This window comes from Monosiga brevicollis, genomic scaffold (assembly GCF_000002865.3).
Source record: "Monosiga brevicollis MX1 MONBRscaffold_11 genomic scaffold, whole genome shotgun sequence".
In the NCBI taxonomy this organism is placed as follows: Eukaryota; class Choanoflagellata; order Craspedida; family Salpingoecidae; genus Monosiga; species Monosiga brevicollis.
The window spans coordinates 425,989-447,302 of NW_001865048.1; the positions used below are offsets into that span (position 1 = coordinate 425,989).

At 54.7% G+C, this 21,314-nt stretch overlaps 8 protein-coding genes across 8 annotated transcripts in view; 3 read left to right on the forward strand and 5 right to left on the reverse strand.

Annotated features, from left to right (window-relative positions):
* Window positions 1–422: 422 nt before the first annotated feature.
* Window positions 423–2,089, reverse strand: MONBRDRAFT_8479 (uncharacterized protein; the record flags this gene model as incomplete). The annotated part of the gene is made up of 4 exons (XM_001746151.1): window positions 423–590; window positions 1,165–1,275; window positions 1,416–1,646; window positions 1,892–2,089. 4 exons carry the CDS (start codon window positions 2,087–2,089, stop codon window positions 423–425), a joined length of 708 nt encoding a protein of 235 aa, XP_001746203.1.
* A 650-nt stretch (window positions 2,090–2,739) lies between these two features.
* On the forward strand, window positions 2,740–4,863 carry MONBRDRAFT_32534 (uncharacterized protein; the record flags this gene model as incomplete). The annotated part of the gene is made up of 10 exons (XM_001746006.1): window positions 2,740–3,067; window positions 3,173–3,312; window positions 3,440–3,512; window positions 3,610–3,731; window positions 3,848–3,960; window positions 4,068–4,139; window positions 4,278–4,363; window positions 4,507–4,584; window positions 4,668–4,766; window positions 4,801–4,863. Exons 1-10 carry the CDS (start codon window positions 2,819–2,821, stop codon window positions 4,861–4,863), a joined length of 1,095 nt encoding a protein of 364 aa, XP_001746058.1. The 5' UTR covers window positions 2,740–2,818.
* Window positions 4,864–5,207: 344 nt separating this feature from the next.
* On the reverse strand, window positions 5,208–7,226 carry MONBRDRAFT_25698 (uncharacterized protein; the record flags this gene model as incomplete). Its single annotated transcript, XM_001746152.1, has 7 exons — window positions 5,208–5,405; window positions 5,499–5,570; window positions 5,674–5,776; window positions 5,931–6,226; window positions 6,314–6,397; window positions 6,459–6,608; window positions 6,948–7,226. The coding sequence occupies 7 exons, from the start codon at window positions 7,224–7,226 to the stop codon at window positions 5,208–5,210; spliced, it is 1,182 nt and encodes a 393-aa protein (XP_001746204.1).
* A 1,921-nt stretch (window positions 7,227–9,147) lies between these two features.
* On the reverse strand, window positions 9,148–10,655 carry MONBRDRAFT_25699 (uncharacterized protein; the record flags this gene model as incomplete). The annotated part of the gene is made up of 6 exons (XM_001746153.1): window positions 9,148–9,333; window positions 9,660–9,748; window positions 9,823–9,909; window positions 10,044–10,137; window positions 10,233–10,486; window positions 10,523–10,655. The coding sequence occupies 6 exons, from the start codon at window positions 10,653–10,655 to the stop codon at window positions 9,148–9,150; spliced, it is 843 nt and encodes a 280-aa protein (XP_001746205.1).
* Window positions 10,656–10,837: 182 nt separating this feature from the next.
* MONBRDRAFT_32535 (uncharacterized protein) lies at window positions 10,838–15,440 on the reverse strand (the record flags this gene model as incomplete). Its single annotated transcript, XM_001746154.1, has 13 exons — window positions 10,838–11,059; window positions 11,302–11,473; window positions 11,572–11,776; window positions 11,926–12,065; window positions 12,172–12,564; window positions 12,696–12,827; window positions 12,937–13,515; window positions 13,716–13,781; window positions 13,901–13,957; window positions 14,102–14,445; window positions 14,523–14,588; window positions 15,139–15,271; window positions 15,318–15,440. 13 exons carry the CDS (start codon window positions 15,438–15,440, stop codon window positions 10,992–10,994), a joined length of 2,478 nt encoding a protein of 825 aa, XP_001746206.1. The 3' UTR covers window positions 10,838–10,991.
* A 150-nt stretch (window positions 15,441–15,590) lies between these two features.
* On the forward strand, window positions 15,591–16,926 carry MONBRDRAFT_8482 (uncharacterized protein; the record flags this gene model as incomplete). Its single annotated transcript, XM_001746007.1, has 3 exons — window positions 15,591–15,701; window positions 16,047–16,748; window positions 16,807–16,926. 3 exons carry the CDS (start codon window positions 15,591–15,593, stop codon window positions 16,924–16,926), a joined length of 933 nt encoding a protein of 310 aa, XP_001746059.1.
* Window positions 16,927–17,173: 247 nt separating this feature from the next.
* Window positions 17,174–19,927, forward strand: MONBRDRAFT_25702 (uncharacterized protein; the record flags this gene model as incomplete). The annotated part of the gene is made up of 13 exons (XM_001746008.1): window positions 17,174–17,228; window positions 17,301–17,350; window positions 17,446–17,583; window positions 17,677–17,779; window positions 17,872–18,004; window positions 18,545–18,669; window positions 18,757–18,818; window positions 18,898–19,033; window positions 19,121–19,204; window positions 19,273–19,377; window positions 19,463–19,528; window positions 19,639–19,724; window positions 19,826–19,927. Coding segments are annotated over 13 exons (1,245 nt in total), but the record flags the coding sequence as incomplete, so codon positions are not given.
* A 220-nt stretch (window positions 19,928–20,147) lies between these two features.
* Window positions 20,148–21,314, reverse strand: part of MONBRDRAFT_8484 (uncharacterized protein) — a gene marked incomplete at both ends in the record, with an annotated part of 1,880 nt that continues 713 nt past the window's right edge. The window contains one exon of the mRNA XM_001746155.1: window positions 20,148–21,278. Within this exon, the coding sequence (XP_001746207.1) occupies window positions 20,148–21,278 (1,131 nt within the window). The remainder of the gene's footprint in view (window positions 21,279–21,314) is intronic.

The window sequence follows — 21,314 nt, forward strand, 5'->3', positions numbered from 1 at the left end:
GCCAACACAAATCCCAAGGATGAGCGAGTGCCGTCCAGAACAGAGGGAGCCCAGGACTGGCCCTGGGGCGCAGGGGGACTGTTTGCCTGCACAACTGCAACGTACACCAATACGCTGGGATTGAATCTCCGAGGGAAGCTCTGCATGCAGTGCCGTCTCTGCTTCAAAGGGATCCATGACTGCCGTCTACCGGCCCTGCCCCCCACGCGAAACAAACGCTCACAGCCGGCATGAACTGACCACCCCCTCCCTCAACCCTCAACTGGCACCTGAGCATTCAGAAGGAGGAAATCGTCTCGTCACCAAGGGCTGTCGAACACAACACCTGTTGATAACGCTTACGGAAACAATTGAAATTTTTAATTTACCCCTCTATTTTGGTAGTCGATTTTCAATGAGATCACGCGCGCGCTCTCTCTCTGTTAGCCTAAGACACGATAGAAGTGAAGGGAGCTGGCCTCTTCAACAAACTCGTCGTCATCGTCGTCGTCGTCCGAACCATGGTGATCTGAGCTGTCTTCATCCAGCGCCTGGGGGAATTCCACCTCGATGGGTTCTACCCAGGTGTCGAGGTCCAACTCCTCTAGCAGCTGGCCGGAGGGGCAGTGTGGGCAGTCAGAGGGTCCATCAAAAACTAAAAGGCCACTCGGCAGGGCGCACCTCGCAGTTGGATAAGGACTCTTCCAAGCTGGGGCAGGTGACCAAGATTTGCTCAGGTGTACTGAGGGCCTGGCGCATGGTCCGCCATAACCTGGTGCACAAGAGGTGAATTAGGAAACATGTATGATATCGGTTTTGCCTGGTCAGAGAGGGTGGCCGCAGCAGGGCTCCACCTACGCGCGCCGGCTGTCGAGGTCACCAAAAAATTCAAAGACGTTGTGCATGACCACTACGTTTGCTGCATTGGGCAAAGAGGGCCTACTGTGAGGTGCAAAAGGGCAGGCATGGGCGGACAGGCAGAGGCACAGGCGACAGCAGGTCCTGTAAACTTTAACGCACCCCGACGGACGCGGGAGACCTCGTGCTGGACGTCTGCGCATACAACCTATTCCGCAGTGGGCCCAACGTTTTGTGAGCGAGCCACGCAATCAGATGGCATGCGTGTTGAGCTGCCGCTGCCAAGGTTCCGAAACAGCAGGCCTGAAGGCGGGCTACGCCACTCACTTCAACACGGGGGCGAAGTTTGAAGCGCTTGATGACATCGCGCTGCAGCCCGCAAAAGTAGTCTTCCATTTCAACGCCAACCAGGTGCCCAAAGTCTGTCATGAAGTAGCCCTACACAGCCCCACCATGCCCAAGGCCGATCCCAACCACACGTGAGTTGCCGCAGTCTGCCAAATGAAGGTGGGCCTTAGGTTGGAAGGAGGGCTGCATGCCAAGGAAAAGAGAAGCGGGCATCACGGCCGAGGCATTACCGCATACAGAACAGCACCAAGACGCGAGCCAATGTCCATTAGCGTCACTTCCTCGCTCTTGGCTGGCAGCAAATGGCGAAGCTGTCGATCCAGGACATCGCGGAAGAGAAACTGCAGCTGGGCCATCGACATGGAATGCGAGATATAGGCTGTGTCGCCGAGGTCCGGCAGCAGGAGTTGAGCGGTGTCGGGCCCATTGCCAAAGGAATGATCACGAATGAAAGCGCGTATCTGAGTGGGCGACAGCACGCACTGAGTGGGGCAATGCGGCGACTCGAACAGTCTTTGCAGTAATACTCTGCCAGCTCCTCGGCTTCGATCAGCTCTTGAACGGCGTCGTTGTCGAGCAAGAAGGAGTCAACATGGCAAGCCGTCTGGTCATTCACATTGCCCATCTACACACGGCTCCGGATAGCGACATGAGCCAGACGTGACAAGTGTGGATCGTAGCTACAGCCCACGCCGGCAGGACCTACATCACCGTGCTCTGGGTAGACAATCTTTTCGTCAGGGGCCATACCACGCCAGCCAACGTGCCCCAAAAGGTGAGCCCGGATGTCTGCCAAGCGTTGGCGCGCCTCATCTAATTGTCGGCGAATATCACAAAGCATATCAGTAAGGTCGTTGTGCACGGAAACAAGGGCACGACCTGGAGCAGCTGGCGCCGCACGCATCGTCAGCCTGCCCTTTGCTCCATCTCAACCAACGGGTAGCGCGCGGTGGTTTTTTGGGCCATCCACGTGCAAAGATACAGGGTGCGTGTGGCTTCATACCGGCACGGGTGGCCACAGGGTCCTCGTCGGGCACCTCTTGCGCCTCTATCCGAACAAGATCATGCATGTGACAACGCCTGGACGTGCACGTGGCTGGGCAATGTCCTTTGCGCCCCCCGCGAACAGTTTAAGAAACATAAACGTACCTTGCAGCATTTCCATCAAGCGCGCGGCCTGTTGCCGGCGTTGCGCCGGTGGCATGCCCGCCAAGGCCGCCATCACCTGAGCAATCGCCGCATCCATCCTTGTCGTCGCCGCCGCTTTTTCACGTGTGAGAGACAGAGAGAGAGAATGAAGAGAATGAAGTCAAAGTGCGGACAACGACATAAAAAGTCTGACAAAAGGTGTTTGAGAGAGAGAGAGAGCGAGAGAGAGAGAAGACAGAGAGAGAGAGAGAGAGAGAGAGAGAGAGAGAGAGTGTGTGTGTGTGCAGTGTTGGCAAGTGGCGTTGTTGTTGTTGCCGTTGTTGTTGTTGCTGCGGACAACTCCTGTGCGGTGGCGCGAATGGCGATGCGCCGGCTGTGGCATTTTATTTTTGAAAAAAACTTTGTGAAGCCTTTTGCGAAGGATTGCATGTAGCTTTGAGCTTTGCTTGCTTTTGATCGCTCCTTTACCAAGTTACCAGGCAAGATGGCACCCGTCACCGCTGTGATTGTGGGAGCAGGGCATCGTGGCCAGGGCTACGGACAGTACGCCCTTGAGCATCCAGATTTGTTTCAGATCGTGGGCGTGGCTGAGCCAACCGAGGTGCGCCGCCAACGCGTCGTACAAAACCATGACGTTCCAGAAGCACACACCTTTGAATCGTGGGAAGCAGCCGCTGCCGTACCCAAGTTTGCCGATGTGGCCATGATCACCACACAGGACCAGATGCACAAGGTTCACGCTAAGCTCCCCCTCTCGGCAGCTCTCGACCCAGTGGCTGCGGTTTGGGCCTTCTCTCACTACCACCGCCGCCCGTTCTGTCCATGAATGCATGCTCAGGCTCCTGCAGTGGCCTTTGCCAAGTTGGGCTACCACATCCTGCTGGAAAAACCCATGGCCGTTACCGCGGCGGACTGCCGAGCCATCGCCGAGGCCTGTGAAGCCAACGGCGTGATGCTCTGCGTTTGCCACGTCCTACGGTCGGTTGTTGCTGGACCAGCCCGTCTTGCGCTTTTATTTACGCGCCAGCAAAGCTGCCTGAATTTGCCTGATGATGACCCTCGCCCCCTTGTCTCATGGCCACATCCCTCGGGCCCGCGGAGATAGATATTCGCCCGTCAATCAGCGTCTGCGCCAGCTGGTAGCTGATGGGACCATCGGCGCCTTGAAAAACATTTCGGTCCGACCACCACGCCCTGTTCGCACACCCACCGCATCTTTCTTGCACCGGATCAGCCAGTCATCATGCGACTCAAGCCATGCTCTTGTGCCCACAGCACACCGAACCCGTGGGCTACTTTCACTTTGCCCATTCCTTCGTCCGAGGCAACTGGCGCCGCGAGGACGAGAGTTCTTTTGCTCTCATGGCCAAATGCGTTCACGATGTGGACCTGATCCGGTACGGCCCGCTGGCAGGATTTCCTTTGACGCGCGTTACTCGTGGTCGGGCACTGCCCAACTGCGGTTGCCCAACCAGCTCAGAACATGTCCTCACATGCCATTCCCGATCTGAAGGTGGTGGTTTGGTGGTATCAAGTGTACGGGCGTGTCCAGTTTTGGCTCCTTGAGCGAGTTTCATTCAAAACGCAAGCCCGCTCAAGCCGCAGCACGCTGTCTCGATTGTCCCCGTGCGTCCAAGGCACACCCATGCACCTGCTTGTAATCATCTTGTGCTCAAGCTTCAGCTGCGTCGCCTCTCTGACACCCCACCCACGCTGTCAATCCAACCTGTTAGTGCAAGACAGTTGTACGTACTCGGCCAAGCGCATCTATATGGAGAAGGGATGGTTTGCCTCCCACATTACAGGTGAGTGTGGGTATGGTAGAAGGAACGAGTCTTGTCTCTTTGTCGCACCAACATCTTGCAGTCTGTCGAGCAAGACCACATTGCTTACCTCTGGATTTTCGCTTGAACCGCCTCCTCGCCTCTATACCCACATATCAGACAATGCACGCGACCCGCACGAGGTGGAAAAGGCTGTACGGGAAGGCCCATACGGCCGCTGCGTGTGGCAGTGTGACAATGATGTTGTGAGTACACACTCGAGGCCGAGAAGACATGATGAAATGCTAATCCAGCCACCCCCCCCCATCCTCCTTTATCGCTACCCCATTGATCCCGATTTGTATCAGTGGTCCAATACCTCATGCCGTTGCACCATGAATGCTACTAGGCGGACAACCAGGTTGTATCCTTCCAATTTGAAGGTGGTGAAACGGCAACGCTGTCCATGATTGCCTTTACAGAAAAGGTGGGCGGGCGCCTGCCCGTGTGCGTGCCTTTGATGTCTTCCTTTGTTACCAAGCTCACTTTGGAAGCATAATGGCCTTGTAGCTGTGTCAACGTGAAACCACCTTCTATGGCACAGAAGGACAGCTCCGCTGCTATGATAGCTCCACCATCGAGCATTTTGACTTTGGCACACAACAACGGGTTCGTTTTCGACGCCGGCATCGGGTGCTGACAGCCTCTGCTTCGGTGCCTTCTCTCTGACAACCTCACGGATGGGCCAACTTTTGTGGATCTGTAGCATGTGATCCAATGCGAGCAGCCTCCGGCCTCGTCACGAATGCTGGGGCATGGGGGTGCAGATTACTTTCTCATGAAGGCCTTTGTGCAAGCCGTGCACGAAAATAACCCGGCCCTGATTGAGACCTCGGCAGCTGATGCGCTCGCATCTCATCTACTTGTGTTTTCAGCCGAGCGTGCGCGCCGCGAACAGCGCGTGGTCGATACGCTGGACTGGTAGGCTAGAGGCAATGGCCTGCTTGTAAACAGCGTTCAATTGATGTGGCATGGCTTTTCCAGCCAGAAGGCTTATTGAGCCAGACAGGGTCTAGTCAATTCTCAACACCCACCTCACGCACGACAGCTCTAGATCACAAGGGGTCGGATCAGGGTGTAGGTATGATCGTAGCCTGGCGTCGTTTTGCAGCGCGTGCACGTGTTGTTACAGTGTTCATCGGGTGAAGCTCCAAACACGATATATGCCTCCTGGCCTTGTCCGTTGACAATGATTTTGGGACGCTCGAGTGACGCAAAGGTGTGCGTGGTGCCGTCGGTGAAGGTCACCTACCAAACGTGGCAGCGAAAGGAGGACATCGCACAATTAGGGCGGGTATGGGACGAGTCTCAAGGTCGGCCAATCGAACAAATGTGACGCACAGCTGTATGATAGGGCTCTGCAGTTGCCGCATGCCAGACCAAACCATCTGGCGAGAAGTAGTGACCCGAGGCCTACGGGAAGGGCCAAAAGTCAAATCAGTTAGTTGAGCGTTTCATTGGCCATCAAGCGAACGATACAAGAGCACCGTCTTTGCACTGCTGGCGGCGGGCGCACCAAAGACTTGTTGCAATTCTCCATAAGGACCTCGTTGTAGGCATGGCCAATCATGTGCCAATTGCCTCGGGCATCAATCCATACAAATGGGTCTTCCCATACCCTACGCGTACGAACACCCTGACAGTCAGAGGAAGAGAACTTGCTCGGCGACGACGTCCAGAAATGCGGGCAGAGAAATGGAATCGACAGGCCGAGGTGGCTGCAACTGTATTCGACAGGGAACAAAAGATCTTCAATGCTGCCAATTTTCTTACCCGGTCAAGGGTGGATTCTTGGGCAAAGCCGCGACTTTTGTGTAAGGTCCGGTAAAGTTGCCCTGGCTGCGGTATAGCTCCCATGTGCCTTCGTTGCACGCCAGGAACCAGGTGCCATTGGCATGCAGCATGGGTGCGGGGTTGTTGCAAGAGGGCACGTCCAGCTCGGCTGCTTGCCAGGGACCAGTGGGACTGGCGCTGTAGTGCACCACGGCACCGGGCAGGGCAGAGCCCCCTGAAAAGATGTGAAAGAGCACAAAGAGGGGCTGGCCAGTAGCATCGGTTGTGTTGATCACCTAACCATCACATTGTATCAAGGTGATGCCGGTCAGCAGCGTCTCGGGTCTGATGGAGAAGAAAGCCTCTTTACATCACAGGCTTACCATGGGGTTGTGGGCAGGAACGGGAAGGGCCACTGCTTCACGCGTATATGGGCCCTCAATCGTATCCGCAACGGCGTGCACCACCTATGCGCCACGGATAAGAATAGCCATGTGTGGGCAAGGCATTGAGAGGAGAGCCGCATACCTGGCTATCTGTAGTCCAGTTGATGAGACCACCGCTTCTCATCTCCGTTACCAGGAGATGCCATTGGCCTTGATAATGGACCATATTACCGCCCCAGGAGGTCTTGTTTTGGGGTCGGCCGTAGATGGCCTGGTTGGGCGAAGGGGCAAACTAAGAGTGGGTCCCGATTCCCCCCCAAAAGTAAGCAGATGGCCCAGATACGCATCAGGCGTTAGGTTGGCGACAAGACAAGAGCGTTGCAAGCATGTTCAGGGCGCCCAACCTGCAGGATGCCGCATTGCTCGCCGGCCCAAGGGGTAAAGCACGTGCAGAGCCCAGACTGGCCGCACTGACCATTGAGACTGCAATCGAGGTCGGATTGGCAGCCAGCCCACGCCACCGCACATAATCCCACCAACACGACCAGGCACTTGGCCACCCATCCTCGGCCCCGGGGCCCATGTGTTATCCCTTGTTGCATCGTACTCCAATGTGTTTTCACCCCAGCACCACTGAGATCGCCGCACAAATTGAGCGAAAGAGTTTTGTGAGAGTGTTTGGGTTTGTGAGAAAGAGTGAGAGTGAGAGAGTGAGAGTGAGAGAGTGAGAGTTTGAGAGAGTGAGACAGAGAGATGAGAAAAGACAGCGAGACAGAGTCACAGAGACAGAGAGACAGAGAGACAGAGACACACAGAGGGACACAGAGAGAGACACAGAGAGAGACAGAGACAGAGGTTGAGAGCAAATCGTTCTTTCGCGCACTTGTGTTGATGTTTGATGTGTTGTCATTTCACGTTCAATTTTTTTTTTCTCGTTCTTGAAGGAAGGACTCCAAGTCAGTTGCTTTAAAATATTTCGACGATTGATGGCGGGCAAGGGAGGTTGTTTGGTGGTTGCAGCACGGCTACGAGGCATCGAGAAGCATGGCATGGCAATGTAGTGGACGATCACAAGAGGAGCTGACAAGCGCACTCCGAGGTTTGGCCTGACAAAATGGAAGCGTCCGTCTTGAGTGTGTTGCGTAGACATTGACCGTCTAGTCCCTGCACGTTGCACCGACTCAGCGGCAGGCATCTTGACCACCAAGCGTGGTGAAGCCGTCTTTGGACAAGTGGATCGCCGACATTTTGTCCGATCGCAGGGTGTGGCCTATCATGATGCACCGCAGCTGTATGTCCACCCCCCGTCTTCCGCGCTTACAGCGGCCACGCAACCATATCCTGGTGCATGGGTGTATTGGTCCTTCTCATGGACCGACAAACGTAGGATTGGCCATGCTGTGACCATTTCTGCCCCCCATATGCATGGTACGACGACTGTGCAGGAATTAAATTGGATGGCTACTGATTTCGATGAACGCACGCCCCGAGCTGATGACTGGTTGCTTCTTGTTTTGATCAGCGTACTGCCTTGAGGCCTTGCTCGAGGTTTTGCAGCCCGGCGCCTCTGCGCTAGATGTGGGCTGTGGTTCCGGCATTTTTTCCGTGCTCATGAGTGCTGCGGTGAGGTATCGTGGCTGGTGACTCATGCCGTGGCGTGTTCTCGAGCAGCTCATTGCTGTCAATGTCGGAGGTAGATGCAACATCAAGGACATGTGCTGGGAATAGATCACGTGGAAGATCTAGTGGTGACGGCTCGCCGGAATACTGAAAGCGCATGCCCCAATGCTCTCCACAGTGGCGCAGTACGTTGCCTATGGTAAAACCCATTTAAATGAGGTTTAGATTGGAAAAGTACCCACACTCGTGTATGAAAAACGGGATAGATACGCTTTCAGGTTGGCGATGGCCGCCGTGGCTACCCAGAGGCGGCACCCTTTGATGCGTAGGTCAACATGCGCCAACAACTTGCACAAAACCTCCTAAGCAAGCCTTCCCTCTTGACTCGTCGTTTTTGAATGGATATGACTGGCCTGTTGTTCATGAAATAGGATCCACGTTGGCGCCGCGCTGGACCCGAAAGACTTGCCAGCGCTCACCCAACAGTTGAAGGCTCGTATCTCCCGCCATCCCTCCTTGCAACAATGCGTGCCCACCGTCCGAGGTCACCGTACGACCGCCTGAATGCACGACGCGTTGCTGACTGCGATGCCACGGTCTCCTATCTAGGTTGGCGGGTGTCTTGTCGCGCCTCTGGGTTGCATGGATGAGGTTCAAGAACTTGTTCAAGTACGTTCGTTCGCTTGATGGTGCTCCCCACGCTTAAAGAGTCTGCTTCTCACTCTGGTGGTACTGAATACAGGTGAGGCGTACGACCACAGGGCTCGAGCAGTGTGACGTGCGTGGGCTGGCTGTTCGCTATGTGCCTTTGACGGATCTAGATACACAACTCAGCTAGACCACCTTCAGTTTACAAGCAGGAAGGCACTCAACTAACGAAATGAAGATATTATTCTCCTCTATTTGATATGTACAAGGCTCAAGTGAGCAGCTCGTCTGGAACTTAAGCATCGACCGATTTCTCTGCTAGCTGGTGCTCCCATTCGCGTTCTCCTTTCTCTTCTGCTCTTTCGTTTGCAATTTTCTCTTTCTCTGGATTTGAAGTTTATCGTATGATGACTAAACCTAAGACATTGCCCCGGTACCGCCCAAGCGCTGCAGGCGGCGTTGACGCAGGGTGTACAAGGCGTCTCCATTTGCCTCTGGAGTGGCGGTGGCTGGTGGCGTGGAGGTAGCTCCAGGCGAGCGAAATCCCGTTGGTTGTCGCACCTCTACACCATCAGCGAGAAGACGTCCAAAAACAGGTTTTCAGAAATAAGGGTGTGTGGCGATTGCATATGCACAGAGGCCGATTGACCTACGCGTGAACCGGGCTCGGGGATGGTATGAATGGGTATGTTCCCCTTCAGCAGGTAGGAGCCAGTCCTCAGCACCAAGAAAAATGGTGCGACCCGAAGCTAAAAGACCGCCAAACCAGCCACGTGTGTAGGCCAAGCCCATGGCAATGCCACAAAGATGCGAGAGGAACGAGATGCGTGTGGGCGAGATGATTTGAATCAGTCCCAGCTCAATCCAGTAAGCCCATCGGGTGGGCACGCGGAATCCCATCACGCTTGACGTTGCTGATGGGGGCTCCGAGTCTTGTAAAACCACCTACAGAGTATCCGCGCCTTGCCTGAGCTGGTACACCCCTCAGACAGGGCAAAAGTGCTCCAGAGATGCAGAACTCTGGTTTGCAAAGCGGTGGGTCAGGACTGGTGCCCTGCAAACTCGCAAAGCTGACCTTCAAAGCAAACAGCACACCGGAAAAGCCGACGCTGCAGCTCACGTAAGAATCGTAAAAGCCAGCCAAATGAAGAAGGTAGGCCAGACCTGTGATACCAACAGTAACACCGACATTAGCAACAACCAGTGGGCAGCGGAGAAGATGTTGGTGACTCTCGCACCTGTGTGCAGCATGTTCCCTCCCACTCCAAAGAGAGCAGTGAGCATGAGCATGCGTTCCGTGCCCAAGCGGGGCTCTAATTTGCGTCCTGCAAAAAACACGTCGCGGGTTGAGCAGGTCAAGGTCGAGGTCCAAGGTCCCCAGCAGCTATCAGAACCTGTCCTCTGGACCCCCTTCAGTGTCAACAGATCCGAGCATCCGCCGACATTGCAGACCACCAACCTTTGTAAAGAAGCGAGACCATGTTGTAATAGAGGTGGTAGCTGCTTGTGTGAAGTATTACGGGCCAAAACAGGCGCAGCCAGGCCTGCCCTTCCTGTGTGCGCGGGGTGATACGTGTGTTGGTTGAGATGCGCATCGGCCACGGGTGCTCTTGTCACGGTTGGCATTGTGACGGTGCCTTGGGCGTACCACGATGGCAGCAGGTAGCAGGCAGCTGGCTTGAATGGGAGGCGGGTATATGCCCAGCGGTGCCAGAAGATCGAGATGAACGACCGTGTTGAGGCCAAACAGAAAGAGCGTGGCTGGTGGAATGTTCTCAATCCCAATCTGCATCACTTGCCCAGCCAACAGCAGCAGCGCCAAATTGTCGTTACCGCGCCGACGGGCGCGAAATGGTCCCACCATCTCGCCACTGGCTCCGCCCAGCCCAGCCCAACCGACAGCTGAGAAGGATATAAGAAGTTAAAAAGCAGGCTGACGCGAGAGAGAGCGAGAGAGAGAGAGAGAGAGAGAAAGAAGAGAGCGCGCACGCGAGAGAGAGAGAAAGAGAGAGAGAAGAGCGAGCGCATGCGAGAGAGAGAGACAGAGAGAGAGAAAGAAGAGAGGGCGCATGAAAGAGAGAGCCGAGGTCTGGAAAATGGAGCCCTTGTTTCTTCATTATTTTGCTTACATGAATGTTGCTTCATTTTGATGTCACAAAAATATCGTTTCAGAAGATTCCACGTCAGCAAGGACAACGATCTCGTCGACCACGTCAGACTATGGAGGAAGGGGCAGCCGGAGGCACTGGGAGGGAGGAGTATGGGTCGATTGGTGGATAAATCTTGTACGCGCTGTCCTGAGCGCAACACAAGCACAACCTGGCCACAAACGAAACAAGGACAAGGCCATTCTTCTTGCTGTGAAAGCCCGGCCGCCTTTTCAACCAGGTCGTTACAACCGCTGACTCTAATCAATCTTGAGGTTCTTATATATCCTGTACACAAACGTTGAGCTGCCCATAAAGCCCAGCGTACCTACAAGATGAGTCAGCAAAAGAGGAGGTGACAATTGCAGGATTGTAAGTGAGGTACATATCATCAAAGAACAGGAACAGATATAAGATAAAACACAAGCACAGAGACAGAGACAGAGCCAGAGCCAGAGCCAGAGCCAGAGCCAGAGCCAGAGCCAGAGACAGACACACAGACACACGCACAGACAGGGATACACAATCAGTGGAGACACCCGTAGCTGGCAGGCGGGACGGCTGACGAACCGCAGATGATGCCTAGAGCAACGGCAAACAGGGCCATGTAGGAAAAGTAGAATGTGGTTTGGAAAATGCCGGACATTTTCGTCTTCAAAAAGTAATAGTAAAAAGCGTAGAGGTAGACATAGAGGCTGATGGAGGCACCGCACAAAAATGATGTCCAGTGCCACCGATGATCCTGTTTGGTACGAGGCGCAGGCCAAAATGGAGTGAGTGGGCATAGGGGCCCAGCACCGTGCATTGGCTGGTTGCGCCCGCTTCCAGTGAAACACCCACCTCGGCATTGAGCGTAAAGTAGGTGCAGACGACAGTCACGCAGACCGTGACGACGGCCAGAATGAGGAAGACCAGAAGCATAAAGCCATATACGTAGTAGATCTTGTAGGCCCAAAAGGAGGTAAAGATGAAGTACATCTCGATGAAGATAGAGCCAAAGGGCAGCACGCCACCCATGAGTGTGATGAGCCAGCTCTCCGTGTACCTGTGAGGAAGACCAAGGCCATGTGTTTGTGAGAAGCGGCATGTACGTGGCCATCGAGGATTGTGGCAGGTTACAATTTAAACCAAAATAAATAAATAAATACTACTTTTTTTTTTAAAAAAAAAAAAAAAAAAAAAGGATAAACGCACCATTTCTTCTCTGGGATGGGGCGAGGAACGGGGTTGACACGGCAGGGGGGATCACTTTTGCCGGCAAAGTTGCGGCCGAGCACTGCGCCCACCAAAGTCAGGGGCAGCACCACAAACAGCCAAATACAAACGATGATCACCTGGTAGCAGCCCCAGTCGAGTGTGGTGAGGCGAAAGCGTATGCATCAACAATGGGGGGCGCAAGGCGGGTTTGAGGGAACGACAGAAAAACGTGTCCGGCCTGACCATGGTCATAAAGGGAATGGCACGGGAGGCGCTGTAAGACATGGCGACAAAGTTGACGAGAAAGACGGTGGCGCTGACGGTAAGGGGCAAGAGGGTGGCGGTGAAGGCCATCTGCTTGAGCCACTGCTGCCCGCCATAGCGAGCGTAAAGGCTGCCACCAAAGTAGCCGCTGACCGGCGAGGTGGCAGCATACACAAAAATGCCCGTGGTCAGGACCGAGCCGCGGCCCGTATACAAGTCGCCCATGATGACAAAGAGGATAACACAGAGGGCCACAAAGCAAAGCTGGGCGCCCGTGCCTACAAGGGCGGTAAAGAGCACTGGGTTGGTTGGCGGCCGGAACACGTCGCCGTGCACCTGCTTCCAGCCATACTCGTCACCCAGATCACGTTCCTACATTGGCAAAAGTCAAGTGTGGGCCAGATGGTCAAAGAAACGGCCGGCGTGCTTCAGGGTCGAGCCAGCGTCTCCGATTCTTATCCGAGTCGGAAACTGAGAGAGCGCGTGGGTGGGGACAAACTGACCAGGTCATCGAGGTCGTCGTCCTTTTGGTAGCGAGCAAAATCTTTGCGAAGGGTGCGCATGAGGATCATGGCCACCAGGCCCACGAGGAACACCACCATCATGAAGGAATTAAAGATGGAGAACCAGTGGATCTGCAAATGTCAGGGTGCAGTGAGCATGAGCAGAGGGTCTAGATGACAGCAGGGAGACAAAGCACAAGAACAAGCAGGGCACCCGGGGCTGAGATTGGATTGGACGTACGCGGTGTTGGAAAAAGTGGGGGTCAAGGTACTTCTCAAAGCGGGTTTCAAACTCCATGTCCGACTGGTGAAAGTTGACTTGGTAGCTAAAGTGGAGCGTGATGCCGGGCTGAAGCAGGACGCGACGACCGGTGGTGACGTTGACATCGACAATGCGGTTGCCATTGTAGCCAATGTCGAAGCGCTTATGAGTCCAGATGTAGCGTTCGTCGGACACCTTCTCATTATCGTCGTGTCCCTTGCCGAAATCACCAACGAGAGCCCACATGGGGAGGTCATCAATGTACATTTGATACCAATAGTGGTGGCGAACGGCGTAGGAGAAGGCCCGAAACTTTTTGTCCGAGAGCTCGACCGAGCAGTACTCTGTGACGGGGGTGTCTGTCTGGAAGCGAATATCAAGGCCGCTAAAGGCGAGGGAAACGCCCTGCAGGTTCTCGCCAAGGCTTTCGTGATGGTGGGAGATTGCCTTCTTGGGGCCTCGGCAATAGGGAAGGGCAAAAAAGGGGTATGTTTCTTGGCGATTGTGGTATGGGCCCACAGTGTTCATCCACAGCACCACCTCTTCGCCCTTGTCATACTGCAACGTGGACAAGCGCGCGGCGGTGGTCAGCGAGGACAGTTGTGTGGGTCAGGGGTTGCGCAGTCCACTGGTAGCCCGGATCCAAGAGGCTCTCTGGCCAGACATTGCCGAGAGGACGGGGTGCAGAACAAAGCAACAGAAGGCGCATAGCAGGTGCCATGGGAACAGACCTTGTGATCGTGCTCATCACCGCGTACCGCGGCGGGCAACGCAACCAAGGCCACGCAAAGGAGGCCAAGGCCAAGCAGCAGCTTCATGGTGATCTGCCAGGCACGGATTGGATCGTCAAAGAAAGTTTAGCGCAGTGCCTGTCGGGCAAATCACGAATGGGTCTGCTGGAGGCCGCAAACTGTGGTACAAAGCCGCTGGTGTCGAGACTGACCGGGGCGTGGAAAAATCTGTTCTCGTTGTCGGCCCGTTGGGGTCTCTCAACGACCCCCTGCTTGGGCAAGCCCGGGGCACCGGGTGAGATTGGCTCAAGACCAGCCAGCCAAAGAGGCTTTCAGACGCGGCGTCGCAAAGTTGCCTCCCTGCAAACAATAAGCGTCCCGGCCTGGATCTGCAGCAACACAGTCCAGTCCACCTGTGTGCCGTGCAAATGAATGCAGTGGCCCCAGCCAACAAAATCAAAAAAAAGGGAGAAAAGATTTTTTCGTTTTGTGTGAGAGAAAGAGACAGAGAGAGAGAAAGAAAGAGAGAGAGAGAGAGAGAGAAAGAGAGAGAGAGAGAGAGAGAGAGAGAGAGAGAGAGAGAGAGAGAGAAAGAAAGAGAGAAAGAGAGAAAGAGAACAGATACAGAGAATAGAGACACAGATGAACTGGCGACACACAGAGAGACAGACAGAGAGACAGAGAGTACTAGAGAGAAGAAAGAGAGACATAGACAGAGACAGAGACAGAGAGACGAATTGCGTTTTACTCTTACTCTCTATGAGTGTGGTCGGTGCGCAGAAAAAAAGAAATACGTGGGGCCCGATCGGCCGAGCTAATAGATTTGGCAGGTACGTTGGGCGTGGCGGTCAGATTGACCGGCGCAAACCGTCCTTAGCACTCGTGAGCCCGGTCCGGGACCTAAGGGAAGTGCGGTGGTGGCGATCAGCCAGTCATTCTGGACCGGCTTGCAAGCAGTGAGTGTCTTCTGCAACGGAAAACCGGCTGAACGGGATGATCATGACAGCTGGTAGCGGGCAAGCAGCAAAGCTGTTCGCCTTGCTGGTGAAGCTGTATAGTTTTAGTTTTGTTTTTGTGGCTTCCAATCCTTCAAAACTATCGCCTCCCTGCCACAGCTATTCCACAAGCCAAAAAGAGAGCTAAAAATTTTGTCTGACAGTTGTGCGCAGAGCCATAGTCACGTCGGAACACGTTGTGCCTGATTATGAGAGGTTGTGTGTGTGTGTGTGTGTGAGCGGGCTGATCTCACTGGCCCTCACGCCGTGGCGACTGGGGGGGAGAGCGCTGTACAGGGTTATACAAATGCATTTCTGGTTGGGATTGTGCGGAAGGTGGGGCAGAGACAGGTCCGGCTGCCATCGCCTTGGTCAGCCGTCATCGCCTTTGAATCACCGCAATCCCCAAGCCTTGACTTGACACCTTTCAACAAAGGAAACGCCAAAAATCTCACCAAGAAATTTGAATTTTCCACACACACACACACACACACACACACACACACACACACACACACACACACACTCTCTCTCTCTCTCTCTCTCTCTCTCTCTCTCTCTCTCTCTCACACTCTCACACACAGTTTTCTTCGCATTCGCAAGAACACAAAGAATCGGTCAGGTACATGTGAACCCTTGGTCGTCGCGTCCCGGCCTCGTTGTCGGCGGCGGTGTTGTTGTTTTGGGCGCAGGCGTGTTGCAGGCGAGTGGTATTGGGCAGGCAGCAGGGAGCTCGCGTGCATGGCTCTGGTTGCATTCTTGCGGAGAATAGAATGCTTGCAACTTCTTGCTTGTGTCCGACACAATGCCGACGCCTCTCGTCACCCTGCTCGTGAGACGCACGCATGAGACTCACGCATGCGTGCCTTGCCTGCTTTTGTTTCTGCAGACCTGTTACACCGTCAACATGGCGGACCGTATGACACAGTACAAGTTCAAGGGCCGTGACACGGAGACCATGCGCGGCAAACGGCGCGACTTTGCCGTGAGCCTCCGCAAGGACAAGCGCAAGGAAAAGGTGCGTGCGCCAAAGATTCCCCGTTCCGCCACCCGCCTCAAGCCTTTCTTCCACTCTCACGTACTTGCGTGCGCTTGCGTGTACCCTCCTCCTGCCTTCGCCACATCTCAAACAGCATGACAAGCGCCGAGACATGAGTGGTACGTCGTCTGGTTCACCGCCCTTGCCATGTCTTGGTCTTAAAAAACATAAAAAATCAAATATACTTTCTTATGAGTCTCTAGAGGCACGCCGGCTCTACAAACATGCATGTCGCTTGCTCATATGCCCAATGCACTCGCAATCCTGTCTTTACTGCGCCCCCCCCCCCCAGAGCTGCGTGAGGAGGCCCGTGCTTTTATCCAGTTTGATGCCGATGGCCAGGCCATCGCTGCCCTGCGCCCCAAGATTGAGAATGACGCCGACCCTGCCACACAAATGGAGGCCCTGGTCCAGCTGCGTCGCCTTCTCGCTGCCCCCAAGGAACTGCCCATCCAGGCCACCCTGGAAAGTGGTGTCATTGGCAAGCTGGTCCAGCTCCTGGGTCACCAGAACTCGGACGTTCAATACGAAACTGCATGGATCTTGACGAACATCTCCTCTGGCAAGCCCCACCAGACAGCTGCCGTTGTCGAGGCCCAGGCCATTATCCCCTTGTGCCACTTGCTCAGCTCACCCCACGGCAAAGTCAAGGACCAGGCCTGCTGGTGCCTTGGAAACATTGCTGGTGATGGCGCCATGCTTCGCGATACCCTCATCCAAGTGGGAGCGCTTGAGCGTTTCTTGCAAATGTTGTGCGAGGAGCAAGACCTGGACCTCCTGCGCAACGTGTCATGGACCGTCTCCAACTTTTTCCGGTGGAAAAACCCCCCAGCACCCTTTGAGAAGATGAGCATGAGCCTCGAGGTCCTCCGCAACTGTCTCAGTGAAGACCCCGAAGTCCTCTCCAACGTTTGCTGGGCCATTTGCTACATTGCTGAATCGGGCGAAGAGCTGCTGGATACCATTCTCAAAACCTACGGTGCTTACTTTATGTCCCTTCTCAGCCTGCCTTCCCACGATGCTCAGGTAAGCGTGAATCAGCGAAGCACGCGGCTGTGGCCGCTGATTGTATTGAGATGGACAGCTGTCCCACCGGCTGTACCTTGGTGCAATCGGCTGGCTCCGCATCGCATCATCTCCCTTGCTCATCGGCTTCTCTCTGTGGTTGATGGCACCAGCTGCCTGCCATCCGTACTCTCGGTAGCATCACCGCTGGTTCGGACTCACAGACAGAGGGTGTTATCGCCCTTGGTTTGCTTGATGTCCTGCCACGGCTCATGACGGTGGAGAAGACACACGTGCGCAAAGACGTGAGTTTTCGCTTGGTTTGCCTGCTCTCCTTTCTCTTGCGGTTCGACTTGGACTCACGGTCGTTGGGTTGAATTATTATTATTATTATTATTATTATTATTATTATTATTATTATTATTATTATTATTTTGTTCTTCAAGGCATGCTGGACGCTGTCCAACATCTGCGCTGGTACCCCTGAGCAGATCTCCACAGGTGAGGGCTCGACATCATTTCCGTTTATCGCGCTTGGCGTCGGCTCATGAGCGTTGGACACAACACCCGTAGTATTGTCTTTGAACTTGGCACAGGCGCTGGTCGAGCGCTGCTTTGACTCGGTAAGCTGGTCATTTGCAAAACGGCATGTTCATTGCTATCTGTGCTCTCACCCACGCATCTTCTCATATGATGTCTGGGATGTGGCTGGTTATAGCACGAGGTGATGAAGGTCAAGATCGATGCGGCCTGGTCGTTGTGCAACGTCATCTCGCAAGGTCTTGATGCCCATGCCGAATATGTCATTGACAACCATGGCATTCCCGCCATCCTTTGCGTTTTGTCCGTCGAAATGGTACGTGGCGACAGGCGGTGTGGCTTGAAAAGGGTCTTACCGTTGCTCTGCCTGTATTGGGCTCGTCTGATCTCTCATGATGCATCTTTCCAGGCGGATACACGCGGTATCGTGGTGTTTTTGGATGCTCTCCAACGCGCTCTGACGCTTGAGTCACGTGCGGAGTTTGTCAAGGAAATCCTCGACGAGCACGAATGTAAGTTATTCATTCTCAGACCTTGACTCGTCCCCGCCAGCACTTGTGCAAGCCGGGCTCAACCTTGCCCCATCGTGGTTTGCTATTCGTAGTCGAGGCCATGTTAATAGCTCTTTTGGATCACGATAACTACGAGGTGCACAGCCGGGCCGAAAGTTTGGCCGCATTCTTCAACGCGGATACTGAGATTGAAACCCTGGCTCCAACGACCAACGAGGCAGGCCAGTTTGCCTTCCCTCAAACGAAGATGTCTGGCGACGCTGCCTTCAACTTTTAATTTTGCTGCCTGCACAGCACTCTTGTTTCTTCTCCTCGTGACTCTTCGGCCTACCCTCTGGCCTCTTTTTTTCCCTTGGCGTGTTTGCTTTGCGTGTTGCACTGTCTGCGGGACATGGTGCGACTAATACGCCATCGCTCTCGCGATGTCGCTGGCGCACACTGATTGTGGATGCCGGTGCCGCACTTTTTGTCATGTGCTGTCACCACTGGCTTTCGTCTGCGCTCTCCACCGTGCCTTCCTGCCTCTGTTCTCGCGCCGGCCACGTTGCCCGCCCTGCTGCATGAATCGATAATCAAGACGTGCTCGACACCAAGCTCTCACATTTGAATACTAGTCCTGGCCTTGACCTTTTTTTTTTTTTTTTTCTTCTTGTCTTTACTCGTTTGCTCCTCATCACACAAATTTTTTTCTTCAACCTCTTCTTTTGTGTAGAACATCCTCGTCTCTCTTCTCTTCTTGTCTTCTTGTCTCACTTTTGGCGGTAGGCCAGGTGTTGCCGTTACGAGGACCGCCGCCATGTTCCGCGATTGGGCTACCGAGCGCTTGGCTGGCCTTGGGTTTGACGATGAGGATTTGATCACATACATTGTTGACATGATCCAAGACCAAGGTACAGACTGCCCCATGTCGAGTCGGTCACACGCAAATGGTTTCGCACACGTGTTCATGCACACCTGGCTTGGTTGGCTTTGCTCAGATGAAGACGCCGATCAAGAAGAGCTGCGCGAGGCTTTGGTCCCCTTTCTGTGCCAAGAAATCGTGGGTTGCTTCTTTTGCCTTTGTTGCATCGGCTTTTGACCGGCAAATGTCGAGGCTTGCTGACACTTGGCTCGCACAGGAGGATGAGGACCAGGCGACCGAGGTGGCGATTGAGCTGCTGACTCGCTGGCAAACGACCGGGCGTGCTGAAGCTTCCGCTGCTGCGGAAGCCGCCGCCAATGAAGCTGACGGAACTGGCGCTAGCGCTCTTCTCGGTAGGTCTGAGGCATGTCGAATTCTGGCTTCAGGCACTGGTTCATGGCCTCTCACCACCCGCTCCCAATCGGCACCCCATGGACCAGAAATTGCCAACGCTTATCAAGCCAAGCTGCAGCTGCAGCACGCTGAGCTTGAAAAGCAGCGCGAGGAGGATCGGGAGCGCAAAGGTGAGACTTCAAAGGGTTGGCACATGGGGTCACATCTCTGGCTGACCTTTTCCCCTTCGCGCCCTCAGCTCTGGCGGAGGAGGAAAAACTCCGTGTGTTACAAGCGGAGGCAGAGAGTGAAGATGAGAGTGGGGGTGGGGCAGTCCCCGATGGAGCCCCGGATGACTTTACGCGTACGTACGAGCTCCCCTGGCTCCCAGGGGCATGTTCATTGCGAAAGCTGAAAGGAGAGAAACCCTCATTCTCGTTCCTCTCCAGCTCGGCCCGTCAGCGGCAAAAAAATGAAGAAGCAGCGAAAGGCCGCTTCAGCCGCTGAGTTGGCGGGTACGTGTCCTGCCTGAGGGCATTTACGAACCCTCGGTCCAGGACATGCTGCCGCTGTCACTGGCTGGACTTGACCAAGCCCGACGACTCACGACCACCGACGTTGTTAGTTGGCTTTGAAAACGACAATCATCAACGTGTGCAGCAGAAGTTGCAAGCCAAGAAGGAACAAGCCCGTGATGCGGCGCGCGCCAAGGTCCGAGCCGTATTACCAAGCTAACGCGCTGCCACTAGTGCCGGCGCGTGTCCAGGTCAAGCAAGGTCTCAGCCGTGGCCCTGTGCAACCCGTTTGTTTAGGCTGAGCGTGATAAGCAAGATCTGGCTGCAGATCGCAACAAAAAGGCCGAGGCCAAGGAAGCTCGAAGGCAAAAGGCGCAAAAGGGCGAGCGGCGCCGCTGAGGACCCCATCCATGTTCCCCGTCGTCCCCCCTCGCAGATCTGCGCTGCGCGCACCCTACTTTTACGGAGACCATACGCAAGCTGGAGTTTTCTCTTGCGGGCAAGGGATACCGCGTCTGCAGCGAAAATACTATCAACTCGATTTCTTGGCTAAGGTCATTTGGTCTCTCTCGACAAGCGCATACTTCAACTGTCGGCTGTCGAGGCATATCCACTACTGTTAGTATATGGCATACAAATAGCCATCCCAACTGGCAACGTAGACGACATCACCCATGGGGCTTGCAGCCGGATGACTGAAAAGCTGGTCGCCAGTCGGGAATATGTAGCGGAGTTGGCCCGTGGTGGCGTTGATGGCGTACAACAGCCCGTCTCCGCCACCAAAGTAAAACGTACCAGAATCCCAGAGCGTAGCGGCGTAGTTTGCATAAGCGGATCGGCTTTCTGCAGAGAAGTTCCAATGCACGTTGCCGGCCGGGTGAATGCTGAGCACTTCCCCATTGTCCGTCACCACGAAAATCTGGCCTTCGGGGTTCGTGTTCAAGGAGTGAAAATTGGCGTTGCCGTACGTATGGGCCATGTGCAGCGTACCATTGGGGCGCAGCTCAAGAAGTTCAGCAGCCGCGCTCACTACAACGCGATAGGCGTCGGACCCTCTGGTCGAAATGGTCATCGGCGGGGTATAAATGGTTGACAAGTTTGTGTCATACGTCCAGGCGCGAGTCCCGTTGGCTCCCTCAAAGGCATGTACGGTCCCTGAGCGATCTACAACAATATAGCGTCCATCAGGTGCTACCACACCACTGTGGTACACGGGACCAGTGATGTTGCTGCGCCAGCGCTCAGTTCCGTTGACATGCAGGGCGTACACGGTGCCAATTTCGGAATTGAAAAAGACGGTGTCTTGAGCCGTGTTGATCACAATACCAGACCGGACGGGGACGCCGCCAGTGTCAAACATCCAGTTAACGTGGCCTGCATGATCCAGAGCATATACCCTTCCAGAGTCTGTGCCCAATAGCAAGTTTTTGTTGTCCATCATGACCACTGCGCCATAGCTGGGGCTCTCCAGCCGAAGCCGCCAGCGGACATGTCCGATGGCAGAGAGGGCAAGCACGCTGCCATCGAGCAGAGCCAGGTAGAGGACACCATCGGCATCCACGACCAGGTTGGAATAGGTGCGATCACCCAGGTTGATGCGCCAGCTGCGCTGAAGCCAACCGTCCTGGCTGGCTTGAGGAAAGTCGAGCGTTGCGTTCAGATCGTCAATTCGTCGAGCGAGGTCCAAGATGTCGTAATCACCAACGTACACACGCCCACCCTCTGCCGCATCCAGGCGCAAGTTACCCTCCTGATCAGTCCAAATGCTCGTGCATCCAGATCCGCC